This window comes from Oryctolagus cuniculus, chromosome 5 (assembly GCF_964237555.1).
Source record: "Oryctolagus cuniculus chromosome 5, mOryCun1.1, whole genome shotgun sequence".
Taxonomy (NCBI): Eukaryota; Metazoa; Chordata; class Mammalia; order Lagomorpha; family Leporidae; genus Oryctolagus; species Oryctolagus cuniculus.
The window spans coordinates 129,845,012-129,871,530 of record NC_091436.1 but is presented as its reverse complement, the minus strand read 5'-3'; the positions used below and the strand labels follow the sequence as shown (position 1 = coordinate 129,871,530).

At 50.5% G+C, this 26,519-nt stretch overlaps 1 protein-coding gene across 4 annotated transcripts in view; it reads left to right on the top strand.

Moving 5' to 3' along the window:
• The first annotated feature begins 7,709 nt into the window (after positions 1–7,709).
• The window catches only part of DAAM2 (dishevelled associated activator of morphogenesis 2), a 117,676-nt gene continuing 98,866 nt past the window's right edge, over positions 7,710–26,519 (top strand). Inside the window, exons 1-2 of one of the 4 annotated variants that reach the window (XM_017345100.3) lie at positions 7,750–7,867; positions 8,416–8,564. Coding sequence is in view for 1 of the 4 variants with exons in the window: in XM_070074106.1 (XP_069930207.1) it covers positions 19,106–19,112 (7 nt within the window). In the remaining 3 variants the exon portion in view is untranslated. Of the gene's footprint in view, positions 7,868–8,415; positions 8,565–19,048; positions 19,113–26,519 lie in introns of those variants that run through there. The other 3 variants (XM_017345097.3, XM_070074108.1, XM_070074106.1) reach the window with 3 other exon arrangements.

The following is a 26,519-nucleotide window of genomic DNA, read 5'->3' as shown; positions in this document are numbered from 1 at the left end:
AAAAATAAAAAAAAGAAAAATCTGCTTTTCACTCTAAAACATTATTTTGGGATTTCTTATCTATTCTATCTTGTTAACTCATTAAAAATTCCAATCCAGCATCCTGTTACATGTGTGTTTACTTTTATAGACTTCTTCTGGTCTCCTTCAGACCGGAAGTTCAGTGTTTCTTAAAGCTGTGGGTTGTTCATAGATGTCATGTGGGAAATGGGTCCTGGGAGGAAATAACTTTGGGGAACACTGTGCTAAGCAGAGTTGGGCATATGTTTTGCTGCAGAATTCTCAGAGCCTTCCCTCTGAGGTTCTGGGAGTGGAGGAGCAGATAGAGAGCACACAGTTCTTATCAAACTTCCTTGCCCATGAGGAACTGCCCCTTTACTTCTTCAGCAAACCATTGGAATGAGTGCTCTGTAGGAGAGGTTCTTGGGAATATTGGGCTGGAAAGTCCCAGGGAAAAGGGGGTGGGAAGGTTTCTTCTCTGTGTGGAGAACTCCTCTTAGAGAGGCAGTGTGTTACTGCCCCTCCTCTCCTAACCATGGCAACTCGGAAAGGATCAAGTGCTTCTGTCCTCTGAGCTTGCATGTCGTGAGGCTTGATTGCACGCTCCCTCCATGAGGTTACAAGTTCCTCGTGCATGGGGAACTCTATCATATTCATGTTGCCAGGGTGCCTGGCACTTAGCAGGACTGAATGAACAGAAGTGTTGGAGAGGGTGTGTGTGTGTGTGTGTGTGTGTGTGTGTGTTAGGGGGTGGTTGTTTATTTTCCGCAACTACATTTTCCCCCCTTCTTTTAAGGAAATTAAGAAAGGACTCCTTACGAGGGTCCTCAAACCACAGTTACACAGCAGTCAACAAGCCCATTGGGTGTTTATGGACCCCCCCACGCCCAGCATTTAAAAATCTGTGCTTATGAATATCCCACACACAGACGGCCATGTTCAGTGTCCAGTGTTCTTTCCAAGGGCAAGCAGGGTGAATTTTCTATCTGTGTGTGATTGTGTACACACAGCTGAAGAGATGAGTTGTTGAGAACTTTCCAGAAGAAATGAATGGGGTGAAACAGATTGCCAAGTTACGGACTAGTAATTAAGAACAGATTCCTAACATCATCACTTCACCATTTTAAGGATATCTTCCTTTAAAAGACAAAACCACGGAATGATGAAATGTGTTATGCTTCTCCTGAAGTCCCTTGGTCTTAGAAAAGTGCCTGCACAGTTTTACACATACATGTGCACACACCCACACATGCGCCAGCCCAAAGTCACACACACCTGAACGTTGTAAGTGGTTCCAAATTATGGTTCAACAGAGAAAAGTCGTGTGTGTTTGTGTGTGTGTCTCAGTCTCATCCTCACCCCCTGCCCCCAGCATAGATTACACTGAAGCTCACTGGAGCACTTGGCCTTGAACATTATTTTTCAAAGGGTTTTTGATCTACTGAAAGTGGGGCTAGGATGGAAGTTTGTATGTGATCCCAGTGGTTCCAGAAATAACACAGCAGCTGCGGTCACAGTGGGTATGGCCTTCCCCAGAGCGAGGACCTTGGGCCCCGATCAGATTGTCTGGGGCCGGGGTTCATAGAAGGCTCAGGAAAGAATCTGCCTGCTCTGCTGCCCGTCAAAGCACTTTGCTCACTGTGTGATATTCCATCCCACATCTGGCCAGGTGTGGCACAGTGGACTGGAATCGGCCTCTCTGGCCTTTGAGGGGGCCACATACCAGATTAGACACGTGCGTGGCTTGCCTCGCTGTGGGGGTGGAGGGCAGCCACCACGATGTCCCAGGATTGTGTGTCTTGTGGTTAAACACTCAGGGTTTTGACGTAGGCAAGGCAGCAGAGCTGACCCTCCAAGCCTTTGCAAACGACCTGAGAAGGCTTCTTAAAAATGCATCCCCGTGTTTCAGAAGGAGGCGGCCTTTATGGGGCAATTTTCCAATTGCTGCCTGTTTGGTGTGGTCATGTCTGAGCTGGAGGAGATTTCTTAACTCTGGGCAAAGAGGTTTGCAGAGAGCTGGATGCCAGGAACCTGGGGAATTGTCCGTTAACGTTAAGTGCATTCTTGGTGTTAGTTAACAGAGGGTGGTGTGTTTTGGAGAGGAGAGATGGAAAATAGGGTAATGACAGGAAAAAGCATATAAGAATAGTAGCCATTTGTAAGGCACAAGTATTCTGTCATGTAACTCTTGTTCCAGCACCTTGCCATTGATCTTCCTGTTCTAAATTCCTATTTTGTAGAGAAGCAAAATGATGCTATTAGTTGCAAGATTGAGGGCTGGGAGAAGCAAGCCAGGCTCTTCTGCTATATTCTAGGTCTTTCTGCTGCATTGCATGACCAGGAGAACCTAAAATACCTTCAAGCTGCTCTGACATCCAGTTTCTTGCTAAGCACTTTTTAAAGAAGAAATGTAGTAGCTCTAGGCTTTTCTTCTCCTTAGTCATTTGTATCCTTGAAAAATTACTGTCAGATAGCAGGCATCCTGTTCTAAATAGTGGAGATGGCATCCCTCACTGTAAGTGGGAGAAGCTGGGTGGGCTCACGGTCATGTCACCTGATGTGTATCGTGTCTCCCAGATGGGGTCCACTTTGGAGCAGGCTTCTTCTGCCTTGCAGACATGAATAGCATTCTTAATGATGGAGTTCAGCACCTCCTTGAGCATGTCCTGGGGAGTGGGGCAGCAGGCTGCTTCTGACATCCTAAGAGGTGGGATGAGAGAGATCCCAAAATGAGTGATTCTCCTCTTGCCTCGTCTTAAAAGAATATGTTGAGGGGGCCATCACCATGGCGCAGCGGGTTAACGCCCTGGCCTGAAGCGCTGGCATCCCATATGGGTGCCGGTTGGAGACCCGACTGCTCCACTTCCGATCCAGCTTTCTGCCATGGTCTGGGAAAGCAGTAGAAGATGGCCCAAGTTCTTGGGCCCCTGCACCCACGAGGGAGACCCGGAAGAAGCTCCTGGCTTTGGATTGACAACTGACTGTTGTAGCCAATTGGGGAGTGAACCAGTGGATGGAAGACCTCTCTTTCTCTCTCTGCCTCTCCTCTTTGTGTGTAACTCTGACTCTCAAATAAATAAATAAATCTTTGAAAGTCTCTACCTCAATACATTTTTTAATCTATTTAGCCTCATTGATCTTTACAGAAACCCCTTTGGATGGAATGATCTTCATTCCATATCATTGATAAGGAATATTATATTAGGGTCCTCCCGAGAAGCAGAACCAACAACATATACATGTACATACACACACACACACACACACACAGGCACTTCAAAAAGTCTGTGGAAAACGGAATTAAAAGTGTGAGTATTTTAGTGCAAAAAAATTGTTGGAAAATGCATATTATGAAAAACCTATGCATAGGTTTTCAATATTTTTGCCTGAAATCAACACCTTTTAATTTCATTTTCTGTAACACTTTGGAAGGACTTTATTTGCACCTATACACCCCCACACAAGGGTGCACACACACACACACGTCTGGTGTCTAATGTTCACCACCTGCGTCAAAGTCAGCAGGCCTGGGAAAGGCATATTTTTCATGGAGAGCCTCACATTGGTTGCAATGGCATGTTCATGGGGTTCCCGCTCGAGAAACCTGAGTGTTAATGTGTCCGTGTGGTGTGGACTAGGAGCTCTTCCCCTGGAGAGTGAGTAAGCAGGGATCTTCATGAAGCCTGCTGCTCACCATGATAGACTGGGCTTTGGCAGTACGTGATAGGCTTTGGGACCTGGGCCAAGCTCCGTGAGTTGTTTAAGGATCCTGCATCATGAAGGTGCCCTCTCTAGATGGGTGGTGAGTGGCAGGGGCCTCGCTGAATGAATGTTCAGGGAGCACTCCTGGAATACACAGGTGAAGAACAATACAACGCTCGAGACACCCACCATGAGACAGAGGGTCAGGGGTCAACCTGACGACTTTTGAGAGAGCGCTTCCACTTTGTGGATTCTCCAGAGCTCACCAACCTCAAAATCGGCTCCTTAGCACTGAGAGCCACACATTGTAGGGACTTCTCTTGCTCCTTGTCCCCAAAGAACCCAGGTAAGGGTCATCTGGGCAGGGAGGGAGACTGCCCTCTCCCAGACCTGGGATGCTCGGTTGTTCCTCAGCCTCACTTGCCCTGCCCTCACCCTTGTCATGGCCTCCATCTGCCCCCTCTAGCCCTGGGTGCTGGCTTGCTTCGCCTTTAATTCTGTGCCTCCTCTCTCTGCCAGGAATGAAGTTCCCCAGTGTCTGGCAGGCCAATGCTCACGGAGAGTCCCAGTGCAAAGGAGTCCATGGGGATATCCTGCTTCCCATTAGGTCTGCCACTTCACTGCTCTCTCGTCTGCTACTGCTAACTTCCACTAACCCCACCGCCTTTCCTTCCAACTGTGGAAGATGGAATTGGCTTGTGCAGTGATCTCCAAGCTGGAACGGCCACTCCATAGCTCTTAATACTAGAAATTAATCTGTCCTAACACTTGCTTCTGCCTTAGAAACTTTCCTGTGTTCTTGACCATGATAACTAAATGTAGAGACCTTCTATTTCCTACTTGCCATGTGCTGGGTGACACAGATGATAAATGTTTGGGAGAGAGGGATTACAGTTGATAGGAGGATGGTGTTTGGAATATAGACTTGGGTATGGAGTCCATAACCTGGCCTGATGGTGACTGAGCCCATGGTGGAATCTGCAGGAGTGAACATGACTGCACGAGGAAGGGCCTGTGGGGTGCCGGAGAAGGAGGGCTGCTGACAGAACCCTGGGGATCTTCGCCACGCAGATAGAAGGAGGAGAACCAGGAAGGAAAGGCACCCAGGGCACATGGGAGCTCATCATCCTCGGGCAATGTCCATGGGAGGGGACGAGTTTCACGGAAGGCGTGGTTTATACATCTCAAAGGACATGAGGACCAAGAGCCACAAGACTAGATCTATCAAAAGGGCCAAGTAACCTCGGAAAGAGCTCCCGGGATTCAGGGCAGGATGTTGGGGGACCAGGGGGTCAGGGGAGACAGTAGAATGGACTTAATTCTTGAGTGAATTAAGCCAATTTCCATGTCCAATCTACGTCATTCCATGTGCAATCTACGTCATCTTGGTTGGATTAAGTAGAATTCACAGTGACTTAGAAGAACAAGGATTTGTCACTAGACACTTGCTGTCATTAAAGACATGGCAGAAAATACAGAGTTGAAGACAGAACAAGGTTAGAGTCCAGGGTTCCTGATTTTTTTGAATGTGTTATCTTGGGCCAGACTTTTACCATGTCTGTCTTGCAACAACAGTTAAAAACATGGAGGTCCTAGTTATAATTCAGACATGGGGTTCAGGGGAGTTAGGTGTAAATGGAAACTATAAACAATTATGCAAGTACAAGCAGCATGCTAAAACAAATTGTCATATCATGGACCAGTGTGATGATCAGTAATTATTCCCATATTATATTTTAGTGGGTTGATGGAAATGTACCACATAAGATTATAGGAGTACTTGGCCATCAACAACAGAAGACTCAACTATAGAAACTTAAACACAGGGGTTAGTTTTTCTCACCAAACAGGAAGTCGGAGGGAGGTGAGTCACTTCAGGATGTCAAGTGGGTCCCTCTCTCCTCCTGCTTTCCCACTGCATTCTGCAGTGAGGACCTTTCTGTTCTCAAGGTTGCAGGATGGTGGCAGCATCTTCAAGCATCACATCTATGTTTCGAGAGAAAAGAAACCCAGGAAGTAGAAATAGGAAATGTCAAAGAACTGGAGGGGAACGGCTCTTGCCATTTCTCAAAAAAAAATTTTAAGATTCATTTATTTGAAAGACAGAGCTGCAGAGAGGCAGAGAGAGAGAGATCTTTCATCTGCTGGTTCACTCCCCAGAAGGCTGCAATGGCCGGAGCTGTGCCAATCTGAAGCCAGAAGCCAAGAGCTTCTTCCAGGTCTCCCATGAGGGCGCAGGGGTCCAAAGACATGTGCCATCTTCTACTGCTTTCCCAGGCCATAGCAGAGAGCTGGATCAGAAGTGGGGCAGCCAGGATTTGAACTGGTACCTATATGCTGGCACTGCAGGTGGCAGCTTTACCTGCTATGCCACAGCGCCGGCCCTAACCCCTGCCTTTTGCATGACAGTCTCATTGCCAGAACTCAGTCTTGGGTCTCCCTGGATACAAGGGAACTAGGAGGGTGAAGAGTGTAGGTTTCCAGCTGCTTAAGTTGAAGACAAAGGAGAAGGGGCTTATCAGTGGCTTCTGGACAGCAACTCAGAGTCTGCTGCAGAGCACAGCTCACCCTGGCAATGGACCTGCGATGTGAGGAAGGGGATGGAGGCAGGTGGCAGGGGCATATGAGGGGTAATTGTACACTGACGAAACACCGTAGCTGTTCTCCCTCCCCACCACGAGGCCCAAGCCCAGGCTTGGATCCTGCAGGCAATGAGCTCTAACTAGGAGGTAAACACATCCCAAATCCTTAAGCCCTTGCTGCTTTGTGTGGTTAAGTGTGGTTAAGCACACTCCCACCCCGTCTGGCGAAGGGAGAGCTCATCATCCTTGGGGTTTTACTGATGGCTGTTACGCACGTCTCCTCCTGTTTCTGGGGAGTTGAGTATCCACAGCCTATGTTATCCAACTTCATGAGAGATTGGTATCTCATGGGTACTGTTCCTTTTACTTATCGTTTTTAGTTTGAGAGATGAGAGAGAGAGAGCTCGCAAGCGCTTCCATATACCATCTACTATTCACTCCCAAAATGCCTGCAGTGGCTGGGCCTAGGCTAGGAGCCCAGAACTCAAACCAGGTCGCCCACATGGGTAGAAGGAACCCCGCTGCTGAGCTGCTACCACTGACTCTCAGGGTCTGCACTTGCAGGAAGCTGGAGTCAAATCCAGGTACTGATACGGGGTGCAGGTGTCTCAACTGCCAGGTCAAGCGGGCACCGCCGTGGGCACCACTTGAAAGTTCTTTCTTCAATCCTTGGAGAGCCATGAAACATTACACTCCATTTTCTCTGGAGAGACGGCGCCTCAATGAAGCCATCCCCCTGAGTCCCATTCCTGTGCTGGAAAAATAGACAATTCTTGGAACCCAGACCTGAACACCAGGTTCTGGCCGAGCGCAAGGGGGCACTGTTTGGTGGCAGAGGGGCTCCTGGCGTTGTCCGGTAAAGAGACCAGGAAATCCTCACCTTGAGAGAACGGTGGATTGCAGAGCAGACAGCTGCTGCCCACTCAGGCGATCTCAGTGCAGTCCGGGAGGTGGACCACAATGGTGTGAAAAAGAGGCGAACTTGAGAAGTATGAATAAGAGCTATTGTAAACGGCTCATACTATGTATATAAGCAAAGAGGTAAGATGAATTGACCGGCGCTGAGTTGTAAAAGCTATGCAGGGGGCAGGGAGTGTGGAGCATAACTCAATAAAAATAAACTATATATGCACATGTGTATTCCCAGAGAAGAAATGGGAAGGTGGTTATTCCTCCGGACTTGCCTCCCGCCAGGTGCCCAGAGACGCCACTGTGCAGGTGGCCAAACTGGCCTCTGTGACCCTTTCCTTGTGCCCCACACAGCGGGGCTCGGAGGCGGCGGCTCCTTGCCAAGGCGCTCAGCCCCGCCGGCCGCTGCCCTCCCGCCCTCCGCAGCCTCTGCGAGTGTGAAAGTCGCAAATCCCTCGGAACTGCAATCAGAACTCTACCTAGGGAACACTCAGAGTCTCCTTGCCATAAATATCCCGCTCCAAGACGCCTGACGTCAGAGCGGGGCGGGCGGCGGCGCGAGGCCGGCCGGGCGGGGATCGGCCGAGGTCGCTCTTGCAAGAGGGGAGCGAAGCACAGAGCACGAAGCGGGAGCGGCGGTGCTGCGCGAGGCGGGCGCGCCCTGGGGGCCTCCGGTGAGTGCAGCGCTGGGCCGGGGCACGCAGTGGGGACACGGCCTGCCTCCTTCTCCCCTCTACTTTGCTTGGGATGCTCGAGCTGGCTGGGAGAGGCGGCGGCGCCCGGCGCTCCGGCTGGCCGCGTCGGCTGCCCCCAGGGTCTTCGGGAGCCCTGCCACCGGAGTGGGCTCCCGGGCCTCTGTGTGTGTCGCATGTGTGTCTGCAGCGGGGGATGAGCGCGCGTGTCCCCCAGCACTGGCACATCTACACGCAGGAAGTGTCTTTGGAGAACTTCTAAAAAATGTTTCTTTTCTTTTCTTTTCTTTCTTTCTTTCTTTTTTTTTTTTTTTTTGTGGCTTTGAAATCGGACTCCTTGTTGTTACAAGCGGACAAAACATAGCCTGAACCTCCAAGCTGACAACTTTTGTGGAGGTGGCTTTTCCCCAGTGGGCTTTTGCCTTTGCTTGGGGGTGGACTGCAGGGGTCCCGAGCTCGGGGCTCTGGCTTGCAGGCCTGGCCGCGGGCCGCGGGCAGGGCAGCCGCAGCAGCTTGGTTCTTGTTCTCAGTGGCGGCGCTGGGACCAGGGGCAGGCCAGGAGCATCCTCAGAGAGGATCCCAGCTCTGCAGCCCTCGGCACCTGTGGCCAGGGCCTTGACCTGGACAGACAACTGGACTCCGACTTAATGGGGGAAGGGAGGACCTGGAGTGGCAGCAGGTAATCCTAAGGAGGACGGAGAGGCGGGGGGAGGAGGTGGTGGCCGTGATGCCTTGCGTCCGTCCACAGCGTGCTGGGTGTTTGGGCCTCCTGTGCCCCTGGTGGGGTGCGCTCCAAGCAGCGCGTGGGGTGCCCCAAACAAACTCCTAACCGAAGAGCCGTGTCTGAGCGGTGGGGCGGAGGAAGGGGGGCGCTGGGAGAGAGCGAGGGAGATTTTTATCAAAATTGAACACAGATTGCCGAGGTCTGGGCTTGATTTAACTCTTCTCTCTCTGTCTCGGCCCCTCTGCCACGGCTCTGTGGTGCAGTCGGGGAGTGCATGGGAGGGTGGGAGGGGAGCTCGCCCCTCTCTAGGAAAGCTTCTCCATAGATTTTCCTTGAAGCCCATATGGGGATGAAAGCAACTTCCCATCTCTAAGAGGGTTCAAGTTGTGTGTTTTCTCCCCCTTCCGAGTTTGATGTCAGTTTCTTGGGTTTCTCTGGAAAGCCAGCAGAGGAAGGGATGGCTTTTCCTAGGACCTAGAGAGTGAAGAAACGCACTTTGCTGGGGTGGGGAACAGAGGGACTATGAGGCTCCACCAGCCCTGTGCTGCACGGTGCAGGGTGCCGCACGCATGCACGCACACGTGCACACGCGCACACAAGCACAGAGGTGACTGCGAGACAGCCTGACCAGCTCTGCCTTAGCCAGGTCTCTGGTTTTGTATTTTGCAACAGAACTAACCTACATTGTTTGGGTGGGAGGAAGATGACCGGACTCTCGCTATGTCCTAGAAAAATGAGAGAGGGAAGAGACAGGAAGGAACTCTGGATGTAAAAACAGAGCTGCCGGAAGTTGAGTTTCGGGAAGGATTTTAGAAAGGATACAAATTGACCCCCAGGGAAGCGTGGTAAAAGATTGAACAGGCGGCAAAGTCAGCAATAGGCTCATTTGTTAACTTCTGGAGCGGGCTGGCAGTTAGGGAGGGTGCGGGAGGAAGGCGGAAATCAGGTAACCTAGTGGTGCTGGAAACCGGAGCGCGTGCCTTTGACAAGGGGTGGCTGGGTTCCGGAGACGCGCATGCACGCGGGTGTTTACGCACACATGACTGTGCGGTGATGGCCATGGCCTCAGGCGTGGATGCATAAATGGCCCATTTCTTCATCTCTGCTGGGAGCTGCATCCCACCCCCATTTCTGCCTTTAAACACACAACTGCGCTATTATGTCTCGCGGCTTCACACGCTCTGGCTCCTAACTGCCAGTGCCGTTTTCAGAACTTTCCCTGGATCCTGGCTGCGGAGGCCACACTCGTGCCCCCATCAGGACAAAAGGAGGAGAGAGAATTCTCCAGGGCGCTAGGGTGTGGAGGGTCAGGGGCTCAGGAAGGTGGCATTGGTGAGGGCAGGACCCACAGGGGGGCCTGGGGCTCTTTTTGCATTTGGCAAGCAGAGGGGAGCATTGTGGCACCTCTGCTGTTTGTGTGAACATGCTCTCTCCCCAGTCCTCATTCCCAACCCCCTGCCTCCAAAGTTGCGGATACAAAACAGGCTGAACTCTCCGCGTTAGTGAATCATCTCTGTGGCAGACGTGATGGCTGAGTGGTGGGGAAGGCGTAGAGATAATGAATGAGGGGAGCGTTTTCTTCTTGGGTGTTAGTGCGGCCAGAGGAAGTAGCCGGGCTTTGAAAGGGTGGACAGCTCGGCTCTCGCCCTCGGCAGTCCCTGACCGGTCCTGTGCAGGGACAAGCGTATTTCTCTGGCTTCTCTGGAGGATCAGCATGGTCCCGAACCTTCTGGGTTGGGGATAGGAGACGCTTCTTGCACCTCTACCTGGGCTGACGCTCGGGCTGACTTGAAGGCCTTCTCTCTCTGTTCCTCCGGCCAGTGCTTGGGTTATCTCTGATATCGGGCTAATCTGAGAGGCTGCGCGTTCTCAGGCTCTTCTGAAGGTGCAAAGGGCAATGCACCTGGCAGAAGGAATGACTTGGAAGGTGTCCCCGATCTCAAGAGCTGACGGCCCTCCAGGTCCGAGCAGCCAGGGTCGTGTAGCTCTGGACGTCAGGTACAGCCTGGCAGCGTGGAAGGATGCAGACTTTGGGGGAGACTACGCTGGGAGACAAGTGGGACCTACAGAATGGTGCTTCCGAAAGTTTGTGGGGAGGGGGCAGTGCTGTGGCACAGCAGGTTAACACCCTGACCTGAAGCGCTGGCATCCCATTTGGGTACCGGTTGGAGACCTGGCTGCTCCACTTAAGATCCAGCTCTCTGCCATGGCCTGGAAAAGCAGTGGAAGATGGCCCAAGTCCTTGGGCCCTCATACCCTCATGGGAGACCCAGAAGAAGCTCCTGGCTCCTGGCTTCAGATTGGCACAGCTCTGGCTGTTGCAGCCAACTGGGGAGTGAACCAGCGGATGGAAGACCTCTCCCTCTCTCTCTCTCTCTCTCTCTCTCTACCTCTCCTCTCTCTGTATAACTCTGACTTTCAAATAAATAAATCTGTTAAAGTTTGTGGGAGAACAAATCATATGCAGTGTGGGCATCTGGCCTAGTGCCCAGGTGCCAGTGAAGACCCCCAGGTCCCATATCTGAGTACCTGGGTTCCCAGCTAATGTGCACCCTGGGGGAAACAGTGGTGATAACTCAAGTAATTGGATCCCTGCCACCCTGGATTGAGTTTTGGGCTCCTTGCGTGGGCCTGGTCCAGCCCCACTGTCGCAGGCATTTGGGGGAGTGAACCAGCAAAGGAAGATGTGTCTGTTTCTGTGTTTCTTCTCAAGTGAAAAAAAAAGTGTGTGTTTCCCATGAATTTTGTGAAGGCTGCTACAGGAATTATAACCTGGGATACATCACTTATACCTTCTGAGCTTCAGTTTCGCCATCTGTAAAATGAGGGATAGTATTTACCTTTCAAGGATATTTTAAAAAGTGGCATTTATGCCAAAGGACTAAGAATAAGGCTAAGAATGTTGTGGGTCCTTCATAAAGGGAATAATATATATTATTTGTAGATAATATATTAATACATTAATATATTAATATATCAAATATTATAGCACATTATTATATTAATATATATATTTGGCTATTCAGCCATCAACACCTAGTATTGTCTGGAGGGGACCTCTCCCCAAATCCGGCTGTGGATTTTCTGTGATTAAAGGTCAGTGGGGGCCGGCACCGCGGCTCACTAGGCTAATCCTCCGCCTTGTGGCGCTGGCACACCGGGTTCTAGTCCCGGTTGGGGCGCCGGATTCTGTCCCGGTTGCCCCTCTTCCAGGCCAGCTCTCTGCTGTGGCCCGGGAGTGCAGTGGAGGATGGCCCAAGTACTTGGGCCCTGCACCCCATGGGAGACCAGGATAAGTACCTGGCTCCTGCCTTCAGATCAGCGCAGTGCACCAGCTGCAGTGCGCCGGCCTTGGCGGCCATTGGAGGGTGAACCAACGGCAAAGGAAGACCTTCCTCTCTGTCTCTCTCTCACTGTCCACTCTGCCTGTCAAAAAAAAAAAAAAAAGGTCAGTGGGTGGAGTTTCTAGGGCTCAGGTTACTCTTCCACCTTCCTGGGAAAGGTGACCAGCGAACATTATTTGTAAATTTGCCTGGTCTGTTCTCCTAAGAGGTGATTCCTGGAGGCACCTCGGCTCCCTCATGTGGAAGCCGCTCCAGTGTTTGGATTCTCCAGTGGGAGCAGAAGTGCAGCTGAGTAGATGGTGAGTGTGCGATGGGGGAGGGAAACAGGAGGGTGGGCAGGGCAGGAGGTCCAGGGCCAACTCGGTCTGGAAGGACAGGCCCGAGGTGAGAGATGGGTCAGACAGCACTGCTTGTCCCTGGTGCTCGGGGCAGAGTGAGGGGCGAATCTGATGGGCTGTAGAGAATGGAGGCCTTAGCCGTGGGTAGGGGTGGGAGGCTGCCCCTTGAACCCTGATTGACACATTATCCAGGACAGTCCTGCTCCCAAGGAGTGAAGGGGAATCAGATGCTGGGGAGAGCAGCTGCAGGTCCTCTAGGCCCGTTCCAGAGCTGCTAAGTTAGCCTTCAAGTTGACATTTAAGACTTTGAAGCTCACATTTGCTTTTGTTTTGTTCGAGCTCTCTCTCTAACCATGGCCTGGGATGACTTTTAAGCTTTTAAGAGGCTTAGTCAGTGGCCAACTTCTCTTGAGATGGCCCAGACTAGGGGTCAGTGAATGCCTCACTCCTGGCAGCGTGTATTTCTGCAACTCTCTCCTCGCATTTTTTTGGTTTGTTTGGTTTCTTTTCTTTTTATTTTTTTTCTTCATTATGAGGTTCTTAAACTGCCCGGTTTAGATGCTGTGGAGGGAGGGGATGCTTTTTCTTTGAACTTGAGCATTTTATGCAGGTGCTGTCCAAGGCTTAGCAGGCTCTCGTCGGTAGTAGGTGTTGTGGGTTTCTTTCCGGTTCTCCCCTCTAACAAAACGGAACCAAACCAAACCCTGGGAAATATGAGTGTTAGGCAATTTGGTATATTTTTAAATCCTGGCTGGAGAGGAGCTGGATTATCTATAGGCTGAGAGCTTTAGAATCAAGGAGATGGACATTTGTCTTCTGGCACCACCAGGCCACAAGCTGGTCATCCTTTCTGAGTCATCCTCATCTGTTAAATGAGAATAACCGCTATCCCTTCCCAGGGTTTATTCTCACCTGGAAAGGGGATGGCACAGAGGAATGGGCTGACCACCTGCTGGGTGCTCAGCACAGTGGCAATGCCTTTGCCCTCCCTATTTCTAAGCTCATGAAAGGCCGTGGGTTTGGACATCTGAGCGTGAGTCCAAATGGGTAAGTTACTCAGAGATCAGCGCTCTCAGCCTGGAGATGGAGACCTCCATTTCCACACCCCGGGGGGACACAGACCAGCCCTGTGTGACCATCTACTGGAATAATGGGAAGACCACCGGTCAGTTCAGTCACCTGTGAACTGAGCTATTTGTGAACTCTCCACAGGGCTTATTTTAAAAACCCCAAACACTGTCTTGGTTCAAAAAGTTAAGCTCATGGGCTGGTGCTGTGGTGTAGTTAGTTAAGCCTCTGCCTGCAGTACTGGCATCCATGTGGGCACTGGTTAATGTCCTGGCTGCTCCACTTCCGATCCAGCTCTCTGCTGTGGCCTAGGAAAGTAGCAGAAGATGACCCAAGTGCTTGGGCCTCTGCACCCATGTGGGAGACCTGGAAGAAGCTCCTGGCTCCTGGCTTCAGAGTGGTCCAGTTCCAGCTGTTGCAGCCATTTGGGGAGTGAAATAGCAGATGGAAGACTCTCTCTCTCTCTCTCTCTCTCCCCCCCCCTCCCCTCACCTCCCCTTCTCTCTGTGTGACTCTACCCCTCAAGTAAATAAATCTTTAAAAAAAATTGAGGTCAAAACTGGGTTTAAAGAACTCATTGAGGTAGTGTCTAACATTAAAACCTAGTGATAACAGCACCATTTAATGACAGCAGTGCCTTAAATGTGTGTAACATTGTACTGTTGGAAAGGCACATGAACTCACTTACCCATCATAACAATTGTGTGAGACTAGCGTTAATCAGATTTTGGAGCCTGACTCTGAGGGTTTAAAAGACTTACCTCGTTTCACACACAAGTAAGCAGAAAAAACAGAAAACAAAACAGCCTCAACCCTGGCTGCACATTAGAATCACATAGCAGCACTGGGCCCACTCTTGACCAATCAGGGAACAGTCCCTGGGAGGTGGGGCCCAGGTCTCCATAGTGTGGATCTGAAATTTCAGTTGAGAATCACTGGTCTAAGAAGAGTGGGAAGCACCAGGGCACCAGGCATGGGTCAAACAAGCAGCCAGCACTTTGCTAGGATTTGTGTATCGTGAGGGTGGGGATTTTGTACTGCTCTCCCTGTATCTTTAGAACTATGCCAGGCACAAGGCAGCCACTCAACAAGCATTGGGTAGATGGAAGAACACCTAACATACTATAGATTAGGTGTCAGTGATTTTGTTAGCCAAATTCAGTTTGTCATTTCGGAAGTGTAGTTTTATTGGATCACAGCCATGCCCTTTTGTGTGTCATCTGTGGTCCCTTTTGTGCCACAACAGCAGAGCTGAGTGGCTGTGACAGAGTTGGCCTACAAACTGGAATTATTTACTATCTGAAGGTGGGCACTTGATGTAGTGGTTAAGTGCTGGTTGATATAACCCACATCCCATAGAGGAGTGCCTGGCTTCACTCCCCACTCCAGCCTTTTGCTGGTGTGCACTCTGGAGGGCAGTAGTGATGGATCACAGTAGTTGGGTCACTTCTACCCACGTGGGAAATGTAGATGGAGTTCCTGGCTCCCAGCTTTGGCTTGGTCCAGCCTCAGCTGTTGCAGGCATTTGGGGAATGAACCAATGGAGGGGAGATCTGTCTCTCTGCCTCTCAAAAAATATTTACTATCTGACCTTAATGGACACAGTTTGTTGCCTCCTGCTCTGGCTCTCAGACATGAACAGAGCAAGTAAAGTAGCTTAGAGAAGGTGCTGGTAGCATGGTTGTTAAGGATGCATCTAGAATCAGACACACCTGTGTGTGCCCTCTGGCTCTTCAGTCACCTTGTTGTAAACTCTGATTCTCATCTTTCCCATCTGAAAACTTGGAATAAAAGTACAATAAGACCTCCCTCACAGGATGGTTGGGGCAGTTGTCACAACCATTGGCCAAGAGCAAGCACCCCCAACATGTTAGTTATTGCTGTCTATGATGGCTGTTGTAATTACTGGCAATCAACCAAGAAGAGGGACAGTTGAAGCCAAATGTAAATCCAGCATTAAGTGGCAGAACAAGAGGTATGGAAGGAAGAACTAAGGGACCTGTAAACTAGTGTGATGAAGAAAGACCGATTTCTGAGATAAAGGATGTGCTTTCAAGACAACACAGGGCAGGTCCCAGGCTGTGTGGGCGAGATGCTCCCAGAAGGCTGGTGGCTGTGTTGACCAGCGGTCCCCATCATTCCACAGGGGTTAGCTTAGGTCTTACTGCCCTGAAACTATCTTCAATAGTCTTGTCTGTAGCTCTTTCCATTTCAAAGGCCCTCCCTCTGCCCTTATCGTCCTTCAAGCCTGTCTCGGGTGTTCTTTTCTGTTTGCAAGAGTCTCTCCAGCCACTCCTTCCTCCTCACCCTCCCAAACTTGCACCCAGCTCTGCTGTAACATTTAACATGTTGCATCATAGTCAAGAAGGACTAAGCTTCCTTTGTGCCTTCTACATGTTTAGAGCTCGTGAACATCACATGGCTTTCTGGAATCCATACCTGGTAGCCAAACCACATCAAGTAGAGCCTTGATCCAGTGCGGAAATATCCAAGTTAACTCTGCAGTGGCAAGAACTTGTCCTGGGGATGTTGGGATTGCAAGAGCAGATGGCCAGGGGCTGCCCATTTTATACACGAGGTAGATGCCTTCTGTGTTCATCCCCTGTTTGCCATGGCTCTCACCTTCTGAGACACTCCTAGGTGGCAACCAGGAAGAGGGAAAGATGCAAGAAACTTAAAGCCAACTCTTTGACCTCTGGTCAATGGATGCGGTGAAAAATTGGGATTTGGCATCTCTGGGCTTTTCATGTATATGTGGCAAGATAATTGGGAGGCGGCTTGGTATGGGCAACTTTCTCTAGCCCAGTAACAAAGGCAAGTGTGGTCACAGATGGTAGCAGACATAATTCACACCCTTGCTCTTTGCCTACAGAATAGGTTATGTAATATTTAGAGATATGAGAGGTAGACTTATTTCAGTGGCAGATATACATTGTGGAATAATGTTAAGATGGAGTTCCTCTCTAGTTGTTAAAGAGAAGGCGTGGGCTGGCGCCGCAGCTCACTAGGCTAATCCTCCGCCTGCCCAATGCCCCGGTTGGGGCGCTGGTTCTGTCCTGGTTGCTCCTCTTCCAGTCCAGCTCTCTGCTGTGGCCCAGAAAGGCAGTAGAGGATGGCCCAAGTGCTTGGGCCCTGCACCCACATGGGAGACCGGGAGGAAGCACCTGGCTTCTGGCTTCAGATTGGCACTGTGCACCCGCTATAGCGGCCACTTGGGGAGTGAACCAACGGAAGGAAGATCTTTCTCTCTCTCTCTCTCACTGTCTAACTCCACCTGTCCAAAAAAAAAAAAAAAAAAAAAGAGAGAAGGCATGGAAAATTCTTCAGTTTGAATCAAATATTTCTGTTGATCAGCCCCAAATGGGCAATGAGAAGCTGTCTCCTAAGAGGGGGAAGAAGAGGGAATGAAATAGTACTCTAATAATATTTTTATAATAGTATTTTATGATAGGTGCCCCTTATCCCCATGGTGCTATGCAGATAATTTGAAAGATTTTATTCTTTGTTTTTTCCATATTATGAAAATGATTCTTCCTTGTTTAAACGAGTCAATATCACACCAAGATACATAAAAACAAGTAGAAAAAAATCACATATCCACACCTTTGTGTTCACTGGTAATTAATCTTAATAGTGTAAGGGAATGTCATTCCACAACTTCTCCTTTGTTCACACAAAAACCTACAGGTAGCTGTCCCGAGATGGAGGGATCTTGTTTGAGCACCTGTTTTTAACCAAACCCGAATCTTCCTATGCATGTCACTCTACAGCACACTTATCTCCCTCATGACCATATGTCAGTTATCTCTATAATGGGTCTAACTTGTCTGTCTTTTTTCTGATCTCATGATGCCTAGACACACATAACTTTACACACTGGGGATCCTGCTGTTCTCACTGAGCTGTTCGTTTTTTCATTAGTTACTAACTAGGGTTTCACCTTGAAGGGTCACCAGCACAATCCCCCAGGCCCCCAGAAAAGCTTTGCTTTGGGCTGCGTGGTTGACGTGAACAGCCTTGAGAGCAGCCTGGGGTAGGACTGCAGGGTATGTCTGGTCCTTGTGCCCTGTGGCTGCCCTCCCACCCCACCAGGTAGCATGTCCTCCTTGGCTCTCCTTCATCACCCAGTGGGCAGGAAATGCAGCAGAAAGCACCAAAGAGTGACAAATTCTGTGTGAGAATGGTGGGGATGGAGTCAGGCAGGATGGTATAAGGGGCAATCATGTGGACTGAACACTCGGACTCCTGAGCAGAGGGCACTGGCCTGTGCCACCCAATCCCCGCTTTACAGCTGAGCCTCCAGCTGCAGGGAGTACTGGCCTTGGGCAGCCCTCCTTGCACTCGCCTTGGCTACTGGACCCCTGCTCCCCTCTTGGGCCACCTGATGTCCAGTGCCTGGGGGAACTATGAAGGCTGGGCCCCTCTGCCTCAATGTGGATCTGTTCTAAAGAGCATCTCGGCTTCAGGACTGCGTGTGGGTGGCGCCCCCTGTCTCGTGCTCTCTCCTGCCCCTCCCCAGGCCCTAAGTGCAGGAGCCCTTCCTGATCCACCTCTTCCCTGCTGTGCTCCAGGGCGGCCCCTAAGGGACCCAACCTGCTGTGCCCTTTGACTTGCCCAGCAAGTGCCCAAGCTTCCGTTTTCAAATCTGCCAGATGGAGGTAACCATGTGCCCATCCGTGTAAGACTGTGGAGACTGCTAAATAGGAAGACACACAGTACCTGGGGAGAACTACACGAAGTGCCTCATCTTTTAGATGAGATTGTTTGGGAGGAGTTCATTGTTGTCCAGATAATTGTTGGTAGTTTTCAGAATCTGAAAAAGTGTATTGTTTTTCGTGTGTGTGTGTGTGTTTAAGATTTTATTTATTGGAAGAGCAGAGTTAAAGAGAGGTTTTCCATATGCTGGTTCACTCTCCAAATGACCACAATGCCCTAGGCTGAAGCCAGGGGCCCCATCTGGGTCTCCCATGTAGTTGTAGGACCCCTAGCACTTGGGCCATCTTCTGATGCTTTCCCAGGCACATTAGCAAGGAGCTGGATTGGAAATGAAGCAGCCAGGATTTGAACCAGCACCCGTGTGGGTTGCTGGCACTGCAGGCGGTATCTCAACCCATTATACCACAGGCTGGCCCCTCCTGGTGACTTCTAACTGGTTTCTCTGATAAGAGAGTGTGTTCCAACTGGGAAAACTGAGTGAACATCTTGACTTTTATTGTGAGTACCTATGCATCCCCTGCCCAATGCTAACCTCAAGGGTTGGGTGTATCTAGTGGGAAGCATGAGCAGATGGCTTTGTCATCCACCTGCCTGGACACGGAAGGATAGACAAGTTGACCTTTGGGAATTCCTCTTCCCTTTATTGGTGCTTCTTCAATAGAAATGGGGTGGCCTTGGGGGACCCTGCTAGCCCAGTGGGACCTGCTGCCCTGCCTGCATGGATGGTCCTGTCATGCCTATGCAAGTCTCTGCAAAATCTAGTTCCTCTGACCATTTGTTTCTTGCTCCCTTGTCTTGAGCACGGGCAGTCTGCATTCTGCTTTGGACATTCCGCCTTGCAGGTCATGTACACCTGTCACGTAGCCCCCGCGTGCCAGGGCAGAGTTAGCCTGTATGGTGCATGCTGGATCAGCCAGACTCAGGGGCATAGGCCTGGCGTCAGTTTCAACACTCCTGGCTTTGTTTCTTCCAAGGTGCCACAGTCCCCAGCCTCAAGACCCCTTGACCAGAGCAGGGAGGGAAGCAGAGGATGCCAGGTCAGTGAGAACGTCCCTGGATATGTCCGCAGTGCTACAGGTAGCTTTGGAGTTAGTTTGAAACAAATTCAGGATTCCTGTGGACTCTGGGCAGAAGGACCAGCCATTAACTCTTCTTCAGTCTCCATCGATGAATTTGGGCACTTGAATATTTTCTTGGAAAATGGAATGCAATGGAACTAAAATTTTGTTTATTTGAAAGAATTGGAGGGTGGAGAGAGACAGATCTATTCAGCATTCACTGGTTCGATCCCAAATGCCCCCAACAGCCAGGGCTGAGCTAGGACAAAGCCAGGAGCCAGGAACTCCATTCGGGTCTCCGCTGCATGGCAGGAACCCAGTTACTGGGCCATCCTCCAGTGCCTCCCAGGGTGCATTAGCAGGAAGCAGGGTAGAAAGCAGAGCAGCCAGGACTGAAACCAGCAGATGGGTGTGAGTGTCCCCAAAAGCAGCTTAACCTGCTGTGTCATATACTTACCCAAGATAAGTTTATTTTGGTACAAAAACGTGAAATTCCTGCATATGACGAATCTCCAAACAGTTCCTGAAAAGTATATATTAAAAATACAATATATGCATTTCAATTTTTTGAGCCAAAAGAAGCCTTTTATCTACAAATGTTGCAAACCCCCTCCAGTCTGTCAGTCTATTCCTTGCCATGCAGCACTATGCTGGCAGCCACTTGGAAGCAGAGTTAGCAACCGCCCTGCCATTCTAAGACATGCAGTGGATAACTTCCCAGCACCCCTGGCCTGGACAGAGGTGCTGGTTTTGAAGTGGGAGCTGGGGCAGACAGAGCTGAGAAACAGATCAGATTTCTCGGCCATAAGGCTGTTCTTCAGGGCCCAGGCCCTGGATTCACGTGGCCTCGGTTCAGATTCAGGCTCCGCTGGCTGTCTTTCTGCGCCTTGTTTCCTCATCTATAAAATGGCCTGTTATGAAGATAAAGTCAATGCGTTATTTGAGTAGGAAAAGAAGAAAGTAGTACTTGAAATCTTGGCAGACACATAGCAGGCAGTAAGAAACGTTGGGGATGATCTAGATGGCGATGGAGTTGGCGATGGAGCTGGTGACGGAGAAGAGGCACCACATCTCATTAGCTGTGTTTCCTCCGCACAGCGTCCTGAGCAATGGTGCACAGTACCTGGTGCAGAGCTGGGTCTCACCAGACATTTAGTAAGTGAAGACCCCACAGCCTCTTGCTATGTGTCTGCTGCTTAACTCTACCAAGCAAGAATGCTATTTTCTACTTTAAACTTTTATCTTAGCTTTCTATCGAAGGTAAACATAATTCAGAAAGATACACAATTTATGTGTATGTGGCCGAATGGATTTCTCGCAAACTGAACACACTTGCGTAGGCAGCACCCAGCCCAGGAAGTAGGGCATTGGAGCCCTTCCTCTCTACCACACCAGCCCCTCCCCAGAAGCACCCCCACCCCATCCTGCCCCATGGGCGCCCCTTGCTGGCCAATACCCTTCCAGGTTTCTCATCTCAAGCCCCGTGGATTAGTTCTGCCTGTTCTTGAATTCCCTGTACATGGAGTCAGACAGTGGGTCCTCATTTGTGTCTGGCTTCTTTGGCTCAGCTTAATGTGTGGCTCACTCACTCTCATTGTTGTGTAGTCTTCCATTGTGTAGACGTAACACCCTTTCTGTATCCATTCTGCTGACTGGCATTTGTGTGGTTTCCACGTTTGGGGGCGTCATCTGTCTCCTTGCTGCAAACACGTGTGTGCTTGTCGGGTGGACATGTGAGTGTGTTTCTGTGGGTGTGTTCCCGGGAGTGGCATTGCTGGGTGGCGAGAACACACATGCCCAGTTCTAGGAGGAACTGCCAAACGGTTTTAGGAAGGTGTTGGGTCACATTTTCCACGCTCTTTAAAGACCAAGAAGCAGTTATAGCTCAGTTGTGCAGGGCTTCGAGGCCTGGTGCTATCCCGGGCTTCCAGATCTTCCCATCTCCCGTGCCCTTTCCATCTGGAGCTCCTTGTTCTAGAAAGCAGACTGGGGGTAGGCAGGCCAGGCCCTGCGCTAGGTGCCTTCTGTGTCCCCATCACATAACTACAGTTAGCTCAGGAGTGGACAGTGAGAAAGAGAGAGACAGAGAGAAAGGTCTTCCTTTTTGCCGTTGGTTCACCCTCCAATGGCCGCCATGGCTGGTGCATCGCGCTGATCCGATGGCAGGAGCCAGGTACTTCTCCTGGTCTCCCATGGGGTGCAGGGCCCAAGCACTTGGGCCATCCTCCACTGCACTCCCAGGCCACAGCAGAGAGCTGGCCTGGAAGAGGGGCAACCGGGACAGAATCCAGCGCCCCGACCGGGACTAGAACCCGGTGTGCCGGTGCCACCAGGTGTAGGATTAGCCTAGTGAGCCACGGCACTGGCCGCCAAAGCTGTTTCAAGAGCGAAAGGGGCACCCCCTGGATGGGACATGAGGGCAACAGGAGTAAATCGAGACTGTCCTGGGCAGACTAGGGCGGACACTTACGCTCTGGAGGTCTAGGCAGGCCTTGCTGTCCTGGTCATGGCGTTGTACAGATTATTTTTAACCTTTTTGGGACACGGTCTGTCTGGAGTTTGCCCTGGGCCAGTGCCTTGGCTGTCTCCTGTGTCTGTGCTGAGAGCGGGGTCTGAGCCACTTTTGGCTCTCCCACACCATTCTCTGCTCTCAAGGTGTCCTGATGAGGACCTTCCTTTGATGGATCCAGGCACCTTCAAGGTTCACCTGCTGGTGAGAGCCATGGCTGCTAAGGACGGCCCCTTGGCCACTGTTATGGCCCCAAGCCTGGTGGCTGTGCACAGAGGGTCAGCACTCCAGGCATCCTGGATGACTGCGGATCTTTCAGCCATGTGTTCGTTCACTCAGTGTTCATAGAACGAGAGCTCAGCGCCCTCTGTTTTTCTGAGGTTACTCCTATTCCACTGGTCCAAAAGGAAAAGTCAGGTGTGTGTGCATATGTGCGCGCATGCCTACGTGTGTTGCAAGCACATAAAGTATGAAGAAGGAAGCCGGCGCTATGCCTCAGCCTGTGGTACCAGCATCCCATGTGGGCACCAGTTCTAGTCCCAGCTGCTCCGCTTCCGGTCTAGCTCTCTGCTATGGCCTGGAGAAGCAGTAGAAGATGGCCCAAGTCCTTGGGCTCCTGCACCCATGTAGGAGACCTGGAAGAAGCTCCTGGCTTCAGATTGACCCAGCTCCAGACGTTGAGGACATTTGGGGAGTGAACCAGTGGATGGAAGACCTTTCTCTCTGTCTCTCCTTCTGTCTGTAACACTATTTCTCAAGTAAATAAACTCTTTAAAAAATATGAAGAAGAAAAGAGATCAACTTAATTAGTAGCGAAAGATGCTTTATCATGAGACTTGGTGTCAGGATCTAGGTGTGAGTTCTAGCCTTCCACTAATTAGCTGCCATGCCTTAGATACATGATCGGGGCACATCTGAGCCCTGGCTTAGCCATGTGTGACATGGAGATGGCAATAGTGCTGGTCGCAAAGAGCAGGGGAGGGTGAGTGATGGAGGGCGTATGACAGGTGTTGGGCAGGCTGCAGAGGGCTGTGTGATTCTTGGTTGCTAATGCTTGTAGTTGCTCAACCAGTGTTTGCAAAGCTGCTGGGTGTAGGGTGCTGAGTGCTGAGCCAGGCTGTGGAAAGGGAAACCCCAGTGTTCAGGGCTCCATGAAAGTGAGGCCACAGCGTGTGGGTGTGTGCAGGTCTCTGTGACTGGAACTCCTGAGACAGAGGAAGAAAGCGGCATGTTCTTCAAGGCCTTGGGGATTTGAAGCTGTCAAGGGGGAGGATGCAGAGGAGAGCTGGTCTCTCACTAAACCCCCGCCGCATTTGTGCGATGGCAAGGCCGTGACGTGCTTGAGAACGTCGTGTGGCCAGCAGCAGCTTGGGTACAGCAGAGTGGCTTCTCCTGCAGAGCCTGGGGCTCAAACTGCCAGAATCCCTGGCTTTTACCTGGCCCACCCCTGGCTACTGGGGGCATCCAGGGGAATGAACCAGCAGGTGGAAGATCTCTCTCTGTTCATCCCGCTGTACATCACCTTTCAAGTTAAAGGAAATAATAAAAATTTGAGAAAGAACAGAGTGATGATGGACATAAACTAAAGCTCTCTTACTGGGGATCTAAAAGGCATCCAGCACACACTTTGGGATGCCGCCTTGCCACGGAGCCCTCCCTGATCTGATTTATAGAATACCTACTTGTTCCAGGCTCACTGTCCCCCAGGTGCCCTCAATAGCCAGGGCTGGGCTTGGTAATGGCCAGGGATCCTAGAGCTCAATCTGGGTCTCCCATGTGGGTGGCAGGGGCCCAAGTCCTTGAGTAAGCACCGGCTGCCTCCCAGGGTGTGCATTAGCAGGAAGCTGGATCAGAAGTAGAGGAACTAGGACTCGAAGCAGGCATATGCTCGTACTGGATGCAGCCACCCCAAGTGGGGACTTCAGTACTGCACCAAATGCTTACCCTGTCATTTCGTTCTTGAAGCTCGGAGAAGATTCAGTGTGCAAGAAAATCCTGCTTCTAAGGAGCCGTAAGTCAAGTGCCTACCAGAGCTCCAAACCCGGGTGATGCTGCCCTCGGCATTTCCAAACTAGTTCATGCATTTTGCTGCCATCCTCATGCCAGGGACAGGGCTGCCCGGATGAGTCCTCACCGTGCTCGCTGCTATGCTGGGGGAAGGATCTAGAAGAGGATTGGTGCACGTGACGAGTGCTGGGGGGCAGGTGCTCAAATCTGAGGGATTCGTGTTCTGCTGAGTGAGGGGGGAGGGGAGGCTGTTAGGGACTCCCAGGTTCCTGTTATCAGAGGAGTGGTTTTGTCTGTCGGGATGCTAACTACAAGGGCATTTCACAAAGTTCATGGAACACAATTAAAAGCAGTGTCTTTTGGTGCAAAACCAATTTGAAATCTTGTATTTGTGGGGTTTTCCAACAGCTCCTGGAGAACGCATGTTGTAGGGGAAAAATGCGTGGATGCTTGTGCACCAAAATAAAAATCCCTGTGTGATGTCCGTGCCGTCATGTGTCTCGCAGGTGAAAGGCACGGGAACATAGCCTGACGATGCCAGTGAGGCCTGAACACACACTCCTCACCTAGCATCGCGTGGGACTGCTGGCATTTCTGTTTGAGGGTTTTGTCTCTAAATTATCTCTCATTTAAAGAAATCCTGGCCTCACAGCCAGTGTGCACAACGAAGTCTCCCCTCTTCCCTCCAAACTCCATCCACTGTGTTTCTGCTCCACAGGTTTTCCAAACTTTTATGAATGGAAAGGACCATTCTTTGGATTTCTCAAAGCATGCAAATGTAATTTTTTAAAATATAAATTTCCTAGGTACAGATTTTGGATTATAGTGGTTCTTTGCTCCATACCCACCCTCCCACCCCTACTCCCATCCTACCTCCTACTCCCTCTCCCATCCTGTTCTTCATTAAAATTCATTTTAATTATATACAGAAGATCAACTCTATACTAAATAAAGATTTCAACAGTTTGCACCCACACAGACACACAAAGTATAAAGTACTGTTTGAAAGCTATTTTTACCATTAATTCTCATAGCACAACACACTAAGGACAGAGGTCCTACATGGGGAGCAAATGCACAGTGACTCTTGTTGTTGATTTAACAGTTGACTTATTTTGAAATCATTGATCACCCGAGGCTCTTGTCATGAGCTGCCAAGGCTATGGATGCCTTTTGAGTCCACAAACTCTGACGTTAGCTAATGTAATTCTAACAGTAAAATGATCCTACAGAATAAGAGATAAAGGAAAAGATGCTCAGCCTAGCTTGGCGTTAGGGAAATGCAGAATATAAAATCACAAGGAGACTTCACTCCACACTCTTTGGCACGGGCAAAGAAGACACACTCATCATATTGGCCATAGAGCCCAAGACAGCCACTATTCAGTGAGGATGGAGTTAAAGCTACAGGAACACTTAGAGGGTGGGGGGATAGGCCTGTCCCCTCTAGTGAAACTGGGGATGCATCCACAGAGGGCCCAGGCATTTCATTCCTAACCAAGTCTAGAAAGACTCTGGTTTGAGGGCTAATACACGTGAAAAGGATTTAGGAATATTCATTACAGTGTGGTTTTTAAAAGAGCTCAAGTGCCAATCAAATACTTGTCATGGACCACAAGGCTGGTTCAATCATTTGATGCACACACACAATGAGATGGCATGGGATTAGGTGGGGGGCGGGGTTGAAGGCACAGGGGAGATGGGACGAGTGTTCAGTGTGGTCTCAGACTCAGCGCTCGAGAGCGCCAGCACAAGGCTGGTACGGGCATGAGTTACAGTACCTTTTATCTCCACATCTTTGCATGTGGATGTAAAGTGTCAAATCATGTTTGGGGATAGCCACAAAATGCCAAGAGGTGGTTCCTTCTGGGGAAGGCGACAGGGAAGACCAGGAGGGCTCCACAGCGGTACTGTTGATTGTGTAAAATTTTGTTCCTTACCCAGAGCAGTGAGCACACAAATGTTTATCCTTCTTGGTATGTTTTAGATATTTTAAATATTTTTTGGTTAAGATGAGTTATTTAAAAAAAAAATGGTCCTAGACTCCTAATCCATCCCACCTGCCCATTGGCACCCAGCCATGCTGCAGGGTGAGTGGGCGGCTGCTCTGGGCTCACACCAGGTCCATCTGGGGAGCTCTCGGGGGCTGTGGCGTCTCCCAGCGGGCTGTTCACAGGCATCTGCGCTGGGGCAGCTGAACCAATGATGTTGACCTATTTCTAGCTGCCTTGTGGGTTGGTGTGGATCCCACTTTGATGTATTGGATGACAGGCAAAATGGGGTCATGGCCGTTCTGGGGATCATTCCCATGGAGTGGATTTCTGCAGCCTTCTCTCTGCCGCCCCTTCTTGGGAGTGCCTGGGGTTTCTTTCACGTGCTAGAAAGCAGCCATCAGCATCATCCCGATGTCCTTTTGAAAGGGACATGGAACCAGTGGTCTTGGGTGTCTCTCACTAGCTGGGGGGAAGGGTCGTCCCTGCCCCTCCATGACTGCTCAGCCTCCCCCGAGCTCCTGGTCACTAGTTCTTCTGCACACATCCTGCCCTTGCATGGGGAATGGCTCCCTGCTGTGCCCCTGACAAACAAGGCTGTGCCACCTCTGTCTCTGGGTGTCCCCTGAAATACAATAGATGCATCTCCTTCCCCCTGGGATCTGCTCTGAGCCCAAGGCAGTAACACACTCAGCTTCAGCCTTGCATGTCCCCGGCGGCCTCTGAACCTCGCCCCTGTGCTCTGCAGTGCTGGGTCCCTTCTCTGGTTAACCTGGTGCTAGGACTGGGGACTGCACTCATGGGCAGCTGTCCCCTCTGCACCCTGCCGAGGTGTGTGTCATATGATTGGCCTTAATTAGGAAGACGACACTCACATGA